The 16,386-nt window shown below is 35.0% G+C and overlaps 1 protein-coding gene across 3 annotated transcripts in view; it reads right to left on the bottom strand.

Moving 5' to 3' along the window:
* Positions 1–3,973: 3,973 nt before the first annotated feature.
* Notum (palmitoleoyl-protein carboxylesterase notum) overlaps positions 3,974–16,386 on the bottom strand; it is a 46,113-nt gene continuing 33,700 nt past the window's right edge. The window contains exons 2-6 of one of the 3 annotated variants that reach the window (XM_074174771.1): positions 15,821–16,026; positions 12,908–13,056; positions 8,867–9,364; positions 7,816–8,292; positions 3,974–5,708 (exon numbers count right to left, since the gene is read on the bottom strand). In XM_074174771.1, coding sequence (XP_074030872.1) covers positions 5,356–5,708; positions 7,816–8,292; positions 8,867–9,364; positions 12,908–13,056; positions 15,821–16,026 — 1,683 coding nt within the window. In that variant the 3' untranslated portion in view covers positions 3,974–5,355. Of the gene's footprint in view, positions 5,709–7,815; positions 8,293–8,866; positions 9,365–12,907; positions 13,057–14,228; positions 14,367–15,820; positions 16,027–16,386 lie in introns of those variants that run through there. The other 2 variants (XM_074174772.1, XM_074174773.1) reach the window with 2 other exon arrangements.

The following is a 16,386-nucleotide window of genomic DNA, read 5'->3' as shown; positions in this document are numbered from 1 at the left end:
AATATAGTATGGCAGAAAATTTAAAATAACTGTTATAGAAGTTGCGAGGAACTACAATCCGACTTCGATCGGTTAACAGAGCCTTGATGTCTATATTTTTTTTCTATCGTAGTACCACATCAGCCCTCCCATGAGAAAAGTTCCAGTTTTACCATTAAACATTGAAATTGGAGAATTCACGTATAATTTTTTTTCTGAGCCAAGCAGTTGATAATACCAAAGAAGTATTGAGTTTTCATTTCTAGTACTTCACTCGTATATTTCGTATATTATTTATTTATGTAGCCAATTGACGAGTCATTACTATTAATGAATCATTGTAGCGTGAAGATGACGAACTTTTCACTTGAAATTTCCACGTCGTTAGTTACACAAAATGGACTCATTTACATCAAACTACATTCAACGGAAAATAATACTCTACTGTGGACAAGGGATCTTTTCTGTGCAAAATGCCGAATTGTGATTACCTGCGGGTTAAAGTTACTATGAATTTTATTATTTTGGACTTCCTTTTTTAATATGATATATTATGATTTGAAATCTCAGAAGGAACAGCTTCTTTGAACTTCCTCTCAAACCAGTGTTCCTCCCTATGGATAATCTCAGCTTGGGACCACTTGATGTTATGTTGATGAGTCCAAACATGCTTTGTCTGCTCTTCCCGATTTGCTGGTTTCTTCTCGCTGTGTGTTCCTCTTGTGCTCAGTAATGCAGACTTTCGATTGCCTCTTAGTTTTACCAATATAGGACTTGCCACACTAACAGGGTATCCGGTTAATACAATTCTTGGAATCGCAGTCCGCGGTTGGTAGCGGTTTTCGTAGGGCTGCTACGATTGATGTTTCAGGATCTGAAGCAGATTTTGATGTTGTACTTTTACCCAATTCATTTTGTCCTTTTCGACAATCTTTTGAGGTAGGGAAGGGCAAGCACTGGTTGTAACGGCTTCTCTTCCTTGTAAGTCTCTTGCTGTCTTCTGTTCCACCATCACTTTGGAGTGACCATTTCTCTAAAGGTCTTTTTGATATTGCCTAGTTCCTTCTCGAGACCTTCTTACATATTACAGAGCCCAAGAGCACGATCCACTAAAGTCTTGATGATTTCTTTTTTGATTGATTGATGGTGGTTAGATTCATGATTCAGATACTGTCCCGCATGAGTATATTTTTGGTCTACAGATGTTTCCCACTTGATCTTCGTCACCAATACGTCCAAGAGTAGCAATTCGTTGAGGATTTTGTTCTCCATTGTGGAGGTGATGAAAGGTTTTGAGCTATTGATGTACTTCAGGAAGGTGTTTAGTTCTGCATTTCCATGGTTGCATATTATGAAGGTGTCATCCACGTATCTTAACCAGACTGGGGGCTTCTTGTGGGCTTCTTTAATGGCCAGAGTTTCGAACCACATCATATATATGTTGACTATGACTGTTGAAAGTGGCGATCCCATTGGCAAACCATCATTGCTATCCATTTTATTTTTTCAATTCCATTTGTTGTTTCAGGGATTTCGAATCATATTATATCATATTAGACAATGAAATTCCGAATTAGCTAAATTTATCATGAAACATTATCAACCACAAATGTTGAAGTTACTATATTTTTTCTCCAACAGCAAACCATATTTTTGAAAACTCATACTTCATCGTTTACTTTAATTTCGCAAACTATTTGAAATTTTGATATACATGGTATAAATGTCATCTTCGAAGGTTATATGTTACATAATGTTTAAAATAAATGATATTTGAAATTCTTTGAACATCTATTCGTATGTTTGCAAAAATGTTGTCTTTTCAGGTCTTCCATATTTTAAGTGTGCTATGTGTTCCTTATATCTTACTTTAATAAATATTTTTGTCTGTCCATAATATTTTGCATCGCAGTCCTTACATTCAATTTCGTAAATTCCAGATTTTTCCGAATTCTCGACTTTGTCTTTTGGACTTCCCAAAAGGCTCTGTAGTGTATGACTTGTTTTAAAAACCACCTTCATACCTACTTCCTTGAAAATCTTTCCAAAGTTCCTCGAATATTGGTGGTATGGAACTGAGATGTATCTATCTTGGTTTTTGTCCTTTTTGAAAGACGAGATTTCGTTCATTCTTAACCTAAACTTCTTTTTCCTTATTATGTCATCTACAATACCCCTCGAGAAACCGTTAGTGGCTGCTATTTCCTGTATTGTACGTCTTTCTTTTGTGAACCTATCATGTGTTAGAGGGAAAGTCAAAAGACGATGCACTATAAAATTCAACCCAGCACGTTTACGCTGTCCACAGTGATGTGAACTGTCAGGAATATACCTCTACGCGCTTGTTTATTTTCTAAATATATCGTATTCTAACCCTCCATATTGGCTCCTCATTACCAAAACGTCAAGAAATGTTAGTTGTCCCTTATTTTCTAACTCATACGTCAATTTTATTGTTGGACATCTATTATTCAAAATGGAAACAAAGTCCCCAATATTCAATTTTTTGTTATCGAATATCGCGAAAATATCATCCACATACCTTAGCCAAATCCTAGGAAAATACTTCAACTTTTCTTTGGTTTCCAATTCGAATCTGCTCATTAACAGGTCTGCCAGGTAGGGGGACAAGGGGTTTCCCATGGCCGTTCCTTCCTGTTGTTCATAAAAGCAACCTTCTACTTGGTACCGATTTTGTTTCATACACAAATTAGTAAGAGAAACGAATTCATAGATTTCGTTATTACTGAAATTATTTTTCTCTAGTAATTCCCTGAGGTGTTGCAAAGTCTATGGAATTGGGGCCTTAGAAAATAAGGAACTGACATCAAAAGAAACCAAAAGCTCACCTTCTTGCAGAACCACGTTTTTTGTATGTTGTATGAACTCTAAAGAGTTTTTTATACTGAAACTTGGTTCCGCAATAGACAAGGTATCAAATTCCTTAGTGAGCCACTTTGCTATTTGGTAGGTAGGAGCTCCAATAGCTGACACGATGGGGCGCATTGGGGCTAATTAGACAAGTTAACAACAACAGGCAACTAGATGCCTATGAGAGTGTAAAAATAAGTAAACACAATAATATTATGAATAACGATGACGGATCTTTACCAAAGAGCATACTATATAGCTTGTTAAAATAAGATAATGTTGTTTGGTTTACTGATTATTACACACAAGGACACATTGCAAAAATAAATTTGGATAGGCAATATTGTGAAATTGATTTTTATATAGCTGAAAATAGCTGAAAATTGTTTTATATAAACATATATTGTAAAATAATAGATAAGGCCAAATTGTAAAATTAATTTAGGTTGGTATACCTGTATGGTTGGTACGCCTGGATAGTTTACCTGCATGGGTTACCTTTATAGCATAAATAGGGTTAGCTCGCATCAGCTTCTAGTTTTGATCTTCCTCTTTGAAGATGATCACTTGGTGATCGAAACACGTGTCGAGGTGTTAAAAATAACGATTTGGTGTTAGGAAAAAACTCCAATAATATTCTTCTCCTTTCTCTAAAGAACTGTTGATAATGTTCAACAATGGATTACAAATGGCACTGAAACACTCAGAAGTTCTACACAAATTTCATCGGGACTACTTTTATTTTTCAAAGAACCAACAGTTCTTTCTAGATCTACCATTGATAAGGCTGAAGTTGGACGATTTATTATCACAATCATATCCCTGGAATTGCAAAAGCTGCTTCTCAAAAGCTTGGAACACTGTTCCAAACCAGAAAATTGTACAGACCTCAGCGACTTTTGATGCTTTATAAAGCTCAGATCAGATCTTATTTGGAGTATTGTTCTCATGTATAGAGCTCCGCTCCAAACATACCTTGAAGCTACTGGTTTCTTTATAGAAAAGAGCCATTTGAAGAAAGGCTGGAGATTCGTCTCTCTTCTATAGATACACGTGGATTTTCCTGTAGTGCAAATTTCAGGTTTTTGTTTCATTTGAATTTGAAAGCAAATCAAACAAAATATGTAGTCTTATATATGTCTTTTAATAATTTACAATCAATGATTTATACAAATATAAATAAAATAAGGTAACCTAAAATAAAGAAAATCTGTACAGCTGAGGTAGAACATAATCAGTCCTGTGTTACATAGGGCAATAATTCTTTGGATCAATACATGTGTTATGAACAGTAAAAGTTGCATCGTTTGTTGAAAATTGGAAAAACAATTCACATTGAATATGCTTATATATATTTTTTTAATAATTGATGAAAAATAAAAATATCATTACTTGAATCATCGTTTTTGAAATGTTATTGTGAAACTTCAGTAAAAGAACACAAAAACTATATTTGTTTTCCAATTCCACTCTAATGGATTATGGAAATCATCAAATCATGTATCAGAGATTTTGATATTTGAAATCGGAAAATTTGAAGCCAAACTATCAAATATAGACATACCTTTCTGTTTTTCAATAGTTGCATGAGTTCGTCGTGAAACGACTGTTTGGAAATTTTGGTTTCTGTTGATTTTATCCTAATTTACAAGCTATTCGAAATACGAACGAATAATAATTGGAATTCACACAAAAATATTTTTTTCTTACGAAGATAAATAAATAATAAAATATGATCTTATTTGTCTTATTGACCTAGCCATATGTATTGTTTAGTACGAATATTTCTATTTATGTTTTTCTAATATTTACAACTTGATATTTACACGTAGAACAGTTTTCTTCAAATCGATTATATACACAATCACTGGGAGACGAATTATACAGTGTGTTGACTCATAAGTAGTTCATTTTCTTGTGAAATTGCCTCGATAAAAGTTTCAAATATAGATCCATCAAAATATGTAGATATGGTACCAAAAAGCGTTGTGGGTCACAGTACCGAAGGTCATATATTAGAACTACTTGTGAAAAGCATTTTCAAAAATAGAAAGGGTTCTGTTGGTATATACTGAGAAATTCAGGAGCTAAATGAAAAATAGTATCAAAACTCTGTTGAAAATTCCATCATGTTATTTTCAACATGTAGTTTCACTCGGAATTCATTCGTATCCAGAATTTGGATTCGAATTTTAAGTGTTTTTTGATATGACTATAGTTTTTTTGTATGAATATCATTCTTAACATAACTTTTGGCATTCAACCACTCAGGATATTCTAACAGAACCCATATTATACATCTTGTGAACCGAATGCCCAAGGAATTAATATCCACTAGAGAATAAACGTCTATCAAAAGAATTTTGTCAACTGTTCAGAATATGGACCTGTTTTGAATTCAGTAGTCCTGAATTATATCGCTCGAAGTAGAAGACACAATCCTTCTAAGTATGCACTACTCTATGAACATTTCATCAACAACCCACCCTTGATAAGATCAACCAATCAGTGACTTGATTGTTGCGTCAGCAGATTAAGCAACTCCGATTGGTCCATGTTGTTCAACGTCTGTATGTCTATACCCAACGCCTCTGCGACATTGTTCATGTCCAATCCAAAAGACTGGAGCAGCTCCTTGAAGTCCATCTCTTCCCCCGTTAGGGGGTTGTGCAGTTTGGGACAGGAGTGGTTACATTGAGGCCAAGAGCACCTTTCCAAGTGCCTGTGACTACAATGTCGCCGTTTCGGCCTTTTTTGATTCTGCCTGACAGACCTTGACGTTCGTTTTTCGCCAGATTGGTTATGCTTGGATGCAAGTGCTTCAGTATCTCGGAGTTCCGCATGCGAAAGAGGATGATCTGAAAATGAAGACAGGAAATTAATCAACAGTGCTATGAAAATGTTATTATGAGTAATTCCAACTAACATGTTAAGATGTTGAAGTAGTTGGAATTACTCATTATGTTCATTGGGACAATAGACATAAATTGTCCCAATCAATTGGGACAATTGGGTCAATGATCCCAACCAGCAAGGTTGTTTTATAATTCCACGGTGTTGCAATAGTTTTATTTTATTAGTATTTTATAATTACTTCCAAAATGCTAATTGATTGTATTAGATGATCGGTGAACACAATACAGTTGTAGGCAATGAAAGTGTTTTATAAATTTGTCATAGAAACGTTTATGAAATAAAATTAAAAAACCATTATAAAATAGTCAGGAAATTATCACAGAAACGTTTTTGCAACTAACTCATAAAACTTATTTTCCTATAAAAGTAAATTGTTATGTAGCAGTTTTATAATACTTTTCTGCGAAATTTTTATGATAGTTTATAAAACTATTTCAAGCCTATTTTATAACTGTTTCCTGTAGCTTTAATGAAACTATTTTATTAGAATGCTTTCAGACACCATTTTATTTTCATCACTATATTGTCACTGAACATTTATTGAGGGGTATATAATAGTTTTAGATTCAGTTCGAGATGCTTCAAATAGACGAAGAAATGACTTTGTGTTCCATAAAAAACTTTTTGGAAGCTTTGAGTCGCCCTGTATATTGGAAATACTAAAAAAAACACTTAAAACTATCCCACCTAACCTGGTGCTTCAATTTTTTTTGCGAAAAACAGGAAAAGGTTATTGTAATGGTTAAAACCCGTCGTTTAGCCTTTATAATCGATGAAAAAAACTTTTTAGCCAAAACATCCCGACAAATAATATTTATCCAAACTATATGTGAGAAATCCTTTATTCATACAAGCATTTTTGTAAAAACCTACAGCTTTAAAAGTAGTCCGACTCTGCCGCAATACCATCACTCCCAGAACTAAGTGTTTGTTAATAGTTTTATAGGGGTAACATTGTAGCTAAAATACGTTGAAATGCTTGCTACTGATACCAATTTATTTTATAGAACGACGCTATTTTAAATTATAGCGATCCGAGATACTGAAATTAGATGAGTTGAAAATATGAAATACCGCACACATAGTGATATTTACAGCTGAAAAGTACATAAATATTAAAATATTATATTATTTAAAATAAAGTGAGTTAAGTTTGTGACTAGAAAGTTGATACGTCGATAGAGTGAATTTTTGTATAATCAATAATTTTAGCGAAAACATTTTTAAATGAGTGGCGCGCTTAAATTTTGCTAATAATAGGCTATATATTTGTCAATAAAATTTCATTTGCAGTAAAAATATCAATCTTCGAAACACAAACAATGTCTTCAACAGTTTTATGAGTGCAAAAGTAAAATTTTGAAATGGCTTCAACCTTTCTATTTCTTAGTTTTCAGTTGGTGACATATCAATTATATTTTCCTAGTGTCTAAAAAAAATTACTTCTCACGTTTTCAAGAAAACATTTTCAACACTTTTTTATTTTATTGTTATCGTTTTCGGCTGTATTATATTTTATAACGCTTACTTGGAACTACTAAAAAACTCTTATAAAACTGTCTTCTGATTATTTTATATGTATCGCTTAAATATGTTGCAAAAGTGCAGTTAGGGAAGTCTTTACAAAATCACTTTTAAAGAGTGTTGGACAAATTTTATAGTAACTGCCAAAATGTTTATAAAACTGTAGTGTAGTGTTTGTAGTGCCTTACAAAATATTGATAGTAACAATAATGTTTTATAAAACGGTGCCAACTTCTTATTTATAGCAGTTTCATAAACACATTGAAAACATTTCTGGGAGAAATGTAGTTTTATAATTTGTTTTTCCGAAACGTTTCCGCAACTATTATAAAATACGAAATTGCTAGTTGGGATGAATCCTGATTCAAGGAAAAAACATTCCTGTTCAAGTAGTCTCATCATGTAAAAATTCAACTGAAACTGGAAAAACATTTTTGTTAGAAAAAATGTCCTAAATTTTCCTTTTATTACCCTCAAGCATTCCATTTTTTCGTCGTTAGATGAATGACAAAACTAATATCTCACCTTTAACTTTATTCTTCCTCCTGTTCTTCCTATTCTTCCGCTTCCTTTTAACTCTGACGACATTTTTCTTAACGTTTTCACCGCCATCTGTTTCATTGAAAACTTTCTCAACTTCGACTTTGTCGCTTTGGTTCTTCCTCCTCCTCAACCTCTTCGGCTGATCGGCAATCATTTTTCCGTTTTTCAGTCGCTTCATCCTCTTCAATCTCCTTCTGTTCGTCGTCTTTTGTTCCCAACAATGCAAAGCCTCCGCTATGGAGACGTCGTTGATTTTCACGCTCTGCCATTCCTTCTTCGTCAATACTGCGTGAGAAATGCAGGATGGAGCGAAGACGGCCGAAACGTTCTCGAAACTGTGGCGCAATGCGTTCCCCATTTTGTGGATGAAATCCCACTGCTGTTTCGTCACCGGGGCGCCGACGTTATCGACGTCCATCTGGGCTTCGTCGAACAACCATTGGAATACGAATAATTCAGCTGGAAGTTGGAAAAAAAGAGTTTTTATCGTTCAGCTCAACACGGGAAATACACTTACAAGAAATTAACAAAATTTCAAGGGTGTATAAAAATTCAATGTCCAAACAAAAGGAGTGACTATCAGAACGAAGAAAAGTGACTTTCTTTTGGTTTTTATCTTTTTTTTTAAATCAGATTTTAGATATTATAAGCGTTCGATGTGAAAACATATTAAATTTCATCTTGGGAATCACAGACAAATCTCCAGACCTGTCGCCAACCAACTTTCATCTTTTCAAGCACTTTGACGAATTTCTCACCGGTAGAACCTTCGCTAATCAAGACCATGCAAAAGCGGCCTCTGTTGACTCCATCGAACCCCTAATTTCTATGCTGACGAAATTAATCAACTTGTGTTACGTTGGCAAAAGAACATTGATTCAAATGACGCTTATTTTGATTGGATTAAATTAGTATTCACTGAGATATTACAGTTCCAAGTTTTAAGTCATCCCCCAATAATGAATCAAACAGACTACATCTAAATTGTACAACAGATATGTCAACTTTTCTCGTATTACAAAATGAAACTCACCCTTCAGTGTTGGATACAATCTATATCCAAAATAGCACCTCCAAGGCTCACTCATGTACTCCTCCCTACACCTCCTGGGGACCTTTCCCCTCCAAAAATCCATCCCCTTCCTTATACCATCAACAGCGAGCTTCATAGTGGGCGCGTACGGCGTCCTATCCAAAAACCAACCCGAGTCAGCAACCCCCCTCACGTTGATCTGCGTCAGCATCAAATCCTCGTGCAGGAGCTCCTTAACGTAGTCCAAGTTGAGCATCACCCCTGTTCCGCCCGCGCTGCTTCCCGTCAGCAGGAGATCCGTGCTGTTTTCCAAGCCCAATGGGATCAAGTCCCGGACTACCTGGCGGACGATGAAGGAGCCCATGAAGCTGAAGAGTTCTTTGGGAGATGGTGGTTTGGACCCACTCCAGGAATCGCTGGTGCAGTATGGGACGAAGACGTGATTGGCGTTCCACCAGAAGGGGTTCTCCTTCACGTCTGGGGATAGGATTCCACCAACTGTAAAGTTTCTTGTTTTAGTGTGGTTGTTTTCATGAAATTTTTTGTATTGTATGGTATATAGCAATGTAGGGATTGGAAAGGGACTTTTTCTAAGCAAGAACTTGGCACCGTTGTTCCCATATGCCACGAATCTTATCAGTGGTACTCGCTAATCAATAAGTACTTCAGATAATTCCTGGATGCTCTTACCATTACCCACAACAAAAAAGCTATAATGTACTTGTGGGTTCATAAAGGGTTGTTACGTTTTCCTTCATATGGAAATCTTGAGTCTACCTAGAGATTGTTTCATTAAACCCTCTATTTTTCAAAGGATGATAAAACAAAATTTATTGCTGTTTCATAAAAATTGAAGTAAAGTAATGGGACTTATTCTACAGGGATGGTTAAAATCGAAAGTCTACGAGACGCAACTAACTACGGAAGGCTTCGGAAGCTCTTGGCTCCTACCGAGCATTGTTTAAATTGGTAGCAAATTGACAAAAACGACTGTCTTCGATAGGAAGGCTCAATAGATTGTCTCTGGTCTGAATTCCTGGCCATACTGGCCTGGATGGCAATGTGGCTGCTGAGTCCCTTACAAAGGATGGTGCTGCAAGCACCATTTGGCTTTGCCAAACAAACATTCAACACCTGGATGGCAAGAAGAGTTATGGACTTCTGGCAGAATCTTCCAGGATTGGCTCACTCCAAAGCGTTCAAAGCATGATACCAAACAGTTGTTGGACTACAGTAGGGAAGAACTACGATGTCTAACAGGCCTTCTTACAGGTCACTGTCATTTGAATCATCATATGCAGATACTTGGACTGTCGGAAGACAATATGTGTCGCCTCTGTTTGGAAAATGATGAAACAGCAGGCACAGAACGTGGTTTTCAGGGTTTGGCAGAGCTTTCCATCTGACTTGAAAGATCACTAACCATACTGACTGACCACACTGACCAGTACCTCAATCGACATCATTTTGGGTGGGGAAAAATTCCCATAAAAAATGAAACAATAAATCTCGGACTCGGTTAGACAATGAATTGAGGTTCACAAAACATGTCAATCAACTTTGCCGAGGTTCATATAATACACTCAAACAACTTTATCCAAGTAGACAATTCATGAGTTCCGCTCTGAAAATACATGTATGGGAATCCCTCATATTATCGAAACTGGCTTACTGTGACTACATTTATAAACCCGCCCTCGACTTCAAAAAATACAGAACTCTTGTATTAGACTTTCCTTCGGAATACGTAAATATGAGCACATAACTCATAAATATCGGGAAATGCGAAAACTGAAATTGTTGGATATGAGAAAATTACATCTATCAAATATGACTCATAAAGTACTGAAATATAGAACACCAACATATCTATATGACAAACTAATTAAAAGAGGGAATCTGAGTGATTATAACACATAAAACCTCCATTTTTCAGCGATCTTTCACGTATAACGCCTGTAAGTTCTATAATCAACTTCCGCATATACTCTGATGAACTTCAAAAAAAAAGTTGAAATCCCTATTATCAGCTCAATATGATTAACAGCTGTTGAACTCTGCATCTACAGAACGGATAATGACCAGTCAATCATTTTATGAATTTAAGGTACTCATTAATTTGATAGATCTCAGACAGCAAAATAATTCTACAATGTAATAGAATTATACTCATCGTAGATATTATAGCTGAGATAATTAAGAAAATTGTAAATTAATATTGTATTTCCATGGTTAACTTGAAAAACACCCACGGGAGACACTTCGCCACTATGTTGAAAAACTATTTCTCTTTTCTTCAGATAAACAATGCAGACATTGAGAAGACAAACTTTGATGTTGAAGGAAATTTACTGTGAACCTTCAGAAGAAAATATATATTTCCTTATTTTTTAATAACAGTTTGAACAGTAAATGTTATGAAATATATTCCCAACATTCTATGAAGAGGATATGGAAAAGTTAATGAGGTGTATTCCAAAGATTGGACGGCTCACAGTAATCTATGATTTAAGTCCCTTAGATCGTTGTGGAAAAGGACGAAAGCATACGAACAATTAATTTTCTAGGAAAAAATCCGAAGTGAAAAAGTGAGTTTGTGTAAATATGAGAAATATAATTATCTATATTGAAGATTTTCTGTAAACAAATATTAGAACTATGAATCCATCAATTTGTCGTTTTAATTCATGCTCTTCATTGGAGAAATAAAAAAGCGTTAGCAAATGTTTCAAGTGAGCATATCATTTGAACAATTCCCTATACAGTGTCATCCCCAAAGTATGCACCATATGGGAAACTTCTTTATTAAGGGTTTTTCGACAAAAAGTTATTCATGATGAAAGTTTGTGCATCCTCTAAAACCAAACATGCACCAACGAAATACAGTAAAACACACGTAATATACGAGGAGCCTTCAAATATTTGATTTTGAGACAGGAGTAAAGTACTCTTATTTTGAAAAATCTCGGGAAATGTTAGTCAAAAAGTTGTTTAGCATTGAAAAATACATCTAGATTTAAAGTCATGGCCATCCAAGTGATATTTTTATACCCATTTTTTTAAATGGACACTACGAAAAAAAAATTTGCTACAACAATAAATATATATCATCCTGTATAAGACGGTTCATTTCAAAAGCCCGTAATATTACGAATTACACAACTATGGTGTTGACCACGGTCAATTTTTTTGAAGAGTAAAATAATTTTCAAAGTTTTTGGTGCAAAGTTATTTTTATTTTTTGTTTACACCAAAAATTACTCAGAATTATACAGTACTGTAACAAGAACCTAATATTCAATAATGTCAAATCACAGAACATCAAAATAAAATAGGTATTTCGGAACAAACTCGTTGATTTTCTGGAGATTTTCTTGTCCAAAATAATTCTCCAAAATAATCTACAGAAAATCAATGACTTTGTTCCAAAATACTTATTTTATTTTGATGTTTTGTGATTTGATATTATTGAATATCAAGTTCTTGTTACAACACTGTATAATTTTGAGTAATTTTCGGTGTTAACGAGAAATAAAAATAACTTTCCACCAAAACTTGGAAAATTATTTTACTTTTCAAAAAAATTTACCGGGGTTAACACCATAGTTGTGTAATTTGTAATATTGCAGGGTTTTAAAATAAAACTTCGTATACAGGATGCTGTCTAATTATCAACTGTCAAAAAATGAAACTTTACTTTTCCGGCGATTTTTCAAAATAAGTGTACTTTACTCTTGTCTCAAAATCGAATATTTGAAGGCTCCTCGTATATAACGTGTGTTTTACTGTATTCTGTTCGTGCATGTTTAGTTTCAGGGGGATGCACAAACTTTTATCAGGAATAACTTTTTGTCGAAAAACCCTTGATAAAGAAGTTTCCTATATGGTGCATACTTTGGGGATGGCACTGTATATGTTATGTTATGTATAATCTAAACAAATAATTTGCCATGTCAACCAACAAAAAAAATGTAAACTTAGTTACGAGCCACTGACTAATCAGTGCTATGAATAAAATACACCAAGAAAACACATCCATACCTTCTCTTGTTTCTGGCCACTTAGATGAAGTCATGTAGTGCCTTTGTTTCAACCACCTGTTTCTACATGTGTGGGTATCATAACAATACCAACCCCCTTCCAGGAATATGATCCATTTTTTGCTGGAATGCGATTTTCTCAAGTAGAACCTGCAAGAGTATAATTTTATACTAATCTAATATCAAACTATAATTTTTGCATAATCAATTAACAGTTTTTATGAGATTTTCACTAGTCTACAAAACCGTAAAACATTTAACTTATCGAAAACAATAAAGACAAAACACTTCAATTCGGATAATTCAGGAGTATGTAAGTTGACTCGTGTTTCTTGACCAATACTTTATATTGGTCAACCGTGGAAAATCTTTCTCAAAAAATTAAAGAACACAGTATTAGTTTCTTGAATGTACGACCAATCTGTCTATGTACACAGCACTCAGGCCACATGTGACCCATTGTACATCCTCCCAAGGAGTTGTCCTCCTGGGTCATCGTCCATCGTTCCTATCCTTTCCAGGAAGGTGGACAGGTCACTGGGATATATCTCCTTTATATCGGCAGGTGTAGGCCAAGACTCGCCGGACTCACACTCTCTTCTTGACGATAACTCCGGGCACTCGCATAGGACATGCCTGACAGTTTCATCTTCCTGTTGACACATCGTGCATAGAGGTGTGTCTTCTAGACCCATAATATGGAGGTGTTTCCTTAGTTGACAGTGGCCAGTCAGAAATCCTACTATTAAGCATAAGTTTTTCCTGGTCATCACCAGAGATATTTCTTCAGCGCCAGCTTCCCAGGGTCGGCCAGGGGACCACAGGGGATTTACACTACAATAATAAGTCCTATGTTAACGTACGGAGCCATGGCATAGGGCCCGAAAGTTTTACAAGCAACAGCCATCCAAAAATTATATCAAATACAGCGATTGGCTTATTTAAACATTACAGAAGCCATGGATTTACGAGTAAGACCAAATCCGCATTTGAAAACTATCTTTCGCAGAGGGGTACGATCAATTACTACTAAATAATATTACAGTTAGAAGAGAAAGGTTTCAAACTCAGTCTTTTGGAATGTTTGTAAATTATTAAATTCATAAATCCTCAAAATTTACTCCATGAACGAATAGAAATGCATTCTTTTGCCCTGTTGAATCTGTTTCCTGATGTGGAAATTGGTAATCTTCAAATTTTGAATCAGTTTACACCAAAATTAATAATCATTAAGTCGAGTCGAGTGAACAACGTCTGTTTGAACCGCTCTCAAAAATACAGAATTCCACTGCTGTTCGTGAAACTAAAATCCTGGGACTTACATCAATCTGTACCTTGAAATTAGTGCTTCCAGACTTATCTGGGTGAACAACTTCTCTTATCTAGACGTTGAATAAGTGCTAATATAACAATTACTTTCCATATTGAAATCCTACACCAATTTGCAACAAAAAACTATTGGCAAGAAAAGGCAAATAGATGATCACTTCTGATAAGCTAATGATTTGTATTAGCACTGGGGCTAGAACAACAACTGGTGTAAACAATGACCAATACTTCCGAACTTTTCTTGACTGCTATTTATAAATCACGCTTGCCGAAATCAAATCCGAATTACTAGGAGTCAACTCGAAGAAGATAATGATACTTTGAAGAAAGTCGAATAGTCGCAGGATCGCAAACTTCGGCGGAATAACTTGTTGGTTTTTGGTATCGAAAAAGAAGACAATGGTGAAGCCCTTTCTCTCCAAAGCCATCTTCTTGAAGTACCTATCGAATTTGCTGATGTTAATAATATATACTCATTCGAGAATAAGAACAAAAATCGAACTGGTCTTGTATATTTGAAAACATTGGAAATCACAAAAAAACTTGCACAAACTAAAAAATAAGAGCATCTTGGTTGTCAACGATTTATGTCCAGCCGACCAGAGTATCCATAAATCCCTAAGGACTTACATCAATACTGCTAAACATAACGGGGTCAAAGCAGCTATCAAGAATAACCACCTGATCATTAACGACATCTTCCACACTCTGGCTGATATCCAGTCTAATCCGGAACTCTTGCAAGTCAGTAGTGAGGTTGCGCTATCAGCTACAAGAACTGCTGATAAAAGAACCCTAAGAACTAGAACAACCTCTGACTGGAACTACAAATAACACTGTTACTCTAATTTTTTACTATATTGTTTATATTGAAATTGAATTCATTTATAATTTATTCAACTACCAAGTCAATATATCTCTTTTCCGCTATCGACGACTACCACCCATACTAATTCACCTTCCAGAATTGTTTGTTTTGTATATGCTTCAGTTGAGAAAATATCCTTATGCAAGAATCAGGATGGTTAAATGTTGAGAAACTTAGAACTCTACACCTTCCTTCCAACACACATAAAGTTTTGAAAACTCGACAACCAGCTACAAGGAACAGCTCAGTTCCCAAACAAATCTTCCATCTTCACCCGCTCCCTCCCGTATAATGCACCCAAATATTATAATCAACTACCCTGCGAATTTCGATCATACACCATTGAAAAATTTGAAAAAAGACTGAAGACTTATTTAACTCTTTAGCCTATTATCCGTTCCCGACCTTGGCATTTCTAAAATGAATATTCTGAAGTAAGCAATAACTAATTTTTTTGATATTGTTAACTCGACTTGATTTCTTTTTTGTGTATATTATTTAATTATAGTCTCTCCCAGGTTGAGTTGAAAACACCCTTAGCTGATACTCCACCGATTCACCATATACTGGGAGTTTTTTTTGTCTATTCCATTTGTATTTTTATGGTGAATAAAGAAGTATTATCATTGAGTTTTTCTGTGGTGAAACACTTGTTACGGTTTTGTAAACCGTAAGTGTTATTTGTTTACGTTATGGATTTCCATTTGTTATTCTTACCCTGCTTGCGATCCATCGTTGCACGTGATTGACCTGTTGGAAAGGAACACTTTCTTCAGAGCTTTTACTTCATTTTTTTCTGTAGTGTTTTGCTCCGAACTCTGCTCCATCCTCTGGATGGTGTTGGTGAAAATTGGTTCTCGCAAAGTCATTTCACAGACTGTATTATGGAAAGCCATACATAAGCCCAGCAGTAACGAGATAATCTGCAAAAGAAAAGATAATGATAATAACTTTTTATTATATGGAATGCAGACGAAACAGTTTCATTTGTAACTGAGTTGTAACTGAGTTGCAGACATATTTCTAATAGAAATATACAAATAAATAGGATCTTCCACAACATGGATTTCCGAAATTTGACAATTGATAAGGGCCATCTTGTTGAAGCTTCATCTGTCAAATTAGTTTAATTAGTTCAAAAAACAATTATATTAAGCAAAAAACCTGAAATTAAATAAAAGTGAAATAAAATACAAGTAGAAATGGAACAAATTGAACAAAAAATAAATAAAATAAATTAAAAAGTTAAGAGATTTCGAACCAAGTTAATTCACGACGCCAAG

Source organism: Leptinotarsa decemlineata, unplaced genomic scaffold (genome assembly GCF_025532065.1).
Source record: "Leptinotarsa decemlineata unplaced genomic scaffold, Ldec_3_MD MMD2_tig00000882_RagTag_RagTag, whole genome shotgun sequence".
In the NCBI taxonomy this organism is placed as follows: domain Eukaryota; kingdom Metazoa; phylum Arthropoda; class Insecta; order Coleoptera; family Chrysomelidae; genus Leptinotarsa; species Leptinotarsa decemlineata.
This window is presented reverse-complemented; position numbering and strand designations above follow the sequence as displayed.